The sequence below is a fragment of the Austrofundulus limnaeus genome, unplaced genomic scaffold, assembly GCF_001266775.1.
Source record: "Austrofundulus limnaeus strain Quisiro unplaced genomic scaffold, Austrofundulus_limnaeus-1.0 Scaffold299, whole genome shotgun sequence".
Lineage (NCBI taxonomy): Eukaryota > Metazoa > Chordata > Actinopteri > Cyprinodontiformes > Rivulidae > Austrofundulus > Austrofundulus limnaeus.
The window spans coordinates 345,912-348,932 of NW_013952701.1; the positions used below are offsets into that span (position 1 = coordinate 345,912).

General features: G+C 39.3%; 1 protein-coding gene across 2 annotated transcripts in view; it reads right to left on the bottom strand.

Moving 5' to 3' along the window:
* The window catches only part of nt5c3a (5'-nucleotidase, cytosolic IIIA), an 18,872-nt gene that overhangs the window by 5,386 nt on the left and 10,465 nt on the right, over nucleotides 1–3,021 (bottom strand). The window contains exons 1-3 of one of the 2 annotated variants that reach the window (XM_014021611.1): nucleotides 2,278–2,414; nucleotides 729–827; nucleotides 497–566 (exon numbers count right to left, since the gene is read on the bottom strand). In XM_014021611.1, the coding sequence (XP_013877065.1) occupies nucleotides 497–566; nucleotides 729–827; nucleotides 2,278–2,400 (292 nt within the window). In that variant the 5' untranslated portion in view covers nucleotides 2,401–2,414. Of the gene's footprint in view, nucleotides 1–496; nucleotides 567–728; nucleotides 828–2,277; nucleotides 2,415–3,021 lie in introns of those variants that run through there. The other variant, XM_014021610.1, reaches the window with a different exon arrangement.

The window sequence follows — 3,021 nt, forward strand, 5'->3', positions numbered from 1 at the left end:
AAATAAATGTTTATCAAATAAAGTCTAATGTTACAACTAATCGGGGAACCCTTTAAAGGAATGCATATCACCCACTGCTCAATGTCTTATGTTGAGAAATGATAGCCGTCTTGGGTAAACCTTGAAAATAATGTCATACATGATCTGCTGCTTGTGTTATGAATCACGCTCACTTACTCAAGTTTTCCCTTGATTTCTATAAAACGGACTGAGTTAAGGTCATTTCTGCATTTGCGAAAGCCAATTAACTACATAAATCGAGAAGAAAAGTTTGTTCAAGTTATTTCAGTGGTTCATTAAACAATTTGATAACAGAAAGAGCCAACTCTAAACAGATGCAAAAATAAAAAAAGGTATTAGTCCGTTACAAGTATGGGTTAAGGATCATTCTCAGCTACTACCAAACACAGGTTCACAAAGAGTCAGAAACATAACCATGTGCCTTCGCTTTTCAGTAGCGGGCTGATAAAGAAAGGTCTTGTAATGTTTCACTTACTGTGACAAGTCGGGCAGCGTTTGCCATTGATGGCGAATTTGCTTATCGTCATGTCAAAGTCTGTGATGATCTGAAACGGGCAAGAACGTTTTGTTTATTAAAACCACAAAGAGCTGTAATAGGCATCAGAAGAAACAAATGACCTATTGAGGTAGCTGCAAAACACATATCTGGAAATCAAAGCAAATTGGATATTAACTAGGTAAGTTTATTTCAACGGGGATTGACGTACCTGCAGTTTGGAAGCTCCTCCTTTGATGAGGCCACAGATGATCTGCTCCACCCTCTCAGGGTCCCTCATGTGAACGGTTGGTTTCTCAAACTGAGGCATCTAGAGTTAAACAAAGAGAGACACAAATGTTTTAAAAGTGTGACACACTGGAGCTACTGTTCAGTTCATCCTAAAGGTTTCACAGTAGAACTTCTATCTTTTTTTCTTACATAGATTTAACAGATATGAGAAACAGAACAATCAGGATATTTATTTCGACTCATAAAACGACGTTTTGACTTGGAGTTGGATAACTAAGAGGAATTTGTCTGTAAATAAGTAATTTGATTTGCACAGACATTAACTTTATCCTTTAATAAGTGTCTACATTGAAGCTGCAAGTTGCATGTTGAGTAAACTTCAACGGGTTCATCTGCTTGAGATGAACTTCTCCAACCCTGCCTCCAGCACAGAAACAGAACATTGTGTTCCCCGGTTCAGACCAGGGCCACACACGAGTGAGAAGGGTTACAGGATTTCAAAACAGCTGATGTTTGGAATCTGCGGATGTGGGTAAGAGTCTGAACAGAATCCCAAACAACTCTACTCAGGTGTTGCCCAGGTCAGCCCTTCTTGTGGCTTCATTTCAGCAGCTTCAGCTCAACCCAAACATTGCAAAACTGAAGTAAAGTTTGTAGTCGGCTCTAAAGTTTAAAGCTGAGGTACAGCAAACATCTTTATTGACATGTTGTCACTTGTTATGGTTGTGTACCAATATCCCATTTGTTAACTTAGAGGTGATTTCATTAAACTTAATCCAAGTTTAAAAGATAATTTTGTGGAACCTTTAGTGTTAAAGTATGTTTGCTCAATCACCAGATAACAGGAGATGTCGGTAACGTCTGCACCGAACGTCACACTAACAGGAGGGGCACCACAACAGCATGGTAGATATAAAAAGAGTTGATGAAATACAAACATCCAACTTTGTAGATTCAAATTACAACAACCTACCCACCCACCAAACATAGCTCCCACTTATGCAATCAGACTTGCTTAGCAGCTCATACAGTACTGTGATCCTACAGACACAGGACACTTAGAACACAAGCTAAAAATAAACCATTTTTTTTTTTACCCTGGTCACTAGTACGCCTCCCATCGTTAAGCTAAACAAGCCAAGACTCAAAACAACTTCCTGAATTTATTTTCTGCTGAAAGGAGAACACATTGGTGTGATATAAGATACAAATAAGTGACTTCTTTATATGCATGTTCAAATAAAGTGTCACAAAATGTGTTGTCCAGGATCAATTTTATAAACACAAAATTGGAGAAGCTTTCCTAATTTCAATATTCCACCTTGGTCAGATATTCAGTAGCTCTATATATTGTAATTACTCCTAGAATGTTGCATTTGCATGCTTTTAAAACAAAACTATTAACATTTAATTTACCAGTATTCTCATTCTGACAATCCTGTAAGTGTCCAAAAAGGGAGAAGAGGCGTTGGGAACCAAAATGGAAGCATTAAATTCAGTGAACCAGCTGCACACAAACACACACTTACCTCGGGTTTGTTGTCTCTGCCAAAAACAGGAGTGAAGAAAAGATTGTGTGGCTGCGTAGGGTTTTTATAGCTACAGAAACAGGGTAGGGGTGGGGGTGTTGACCAAAACTGATTAGACAACATAACCCCTCCCCCAATCCAGTCTCAAATATATATATATATGAAAATGACAATTCTAGCTGACACATCCCCCCCAGACATCAACACACACACAGTACACTAAAAACAGATGTGGCAACAGCAGCCAGTAAAGCTGAAGTAGCATTTGGAATCTAGACCATTTCCAGTAACGCGACCTCTGACCCCTTTCATAAAGGAACCTTTAAAATCAATTAGCAAAGGCAGAGCTGCGAGAAATGTGTGTGCTCAGCAGTGACACACAATTCTCCACATGAGGAACAAACGCACACATGTGTAGTAAACAGCATGAAGCTACAAGGTCACCAGGGTCAAGGTTCAGGCTGTTTGGTCGGTCAATGGTCCGTCACGTGTGACGCAACGTTCACCTCACACACATTTATTCAACAAGCACACACACACACACATCTCTACACTTGTGTGTATTTTACATAGTCTTGTACAAGTGTGTCACTAGGTTATAAGGACCAGGGGGGCTTAGCCACCAGGAGACGCACAGCATTTTTGTATGTATTTCTATTGTGTGTGTGTGTAATAAATACAGCATATATATATATATATATATACACTCACCGGCCACTTTATTAGATACACCACGCTAGTAAC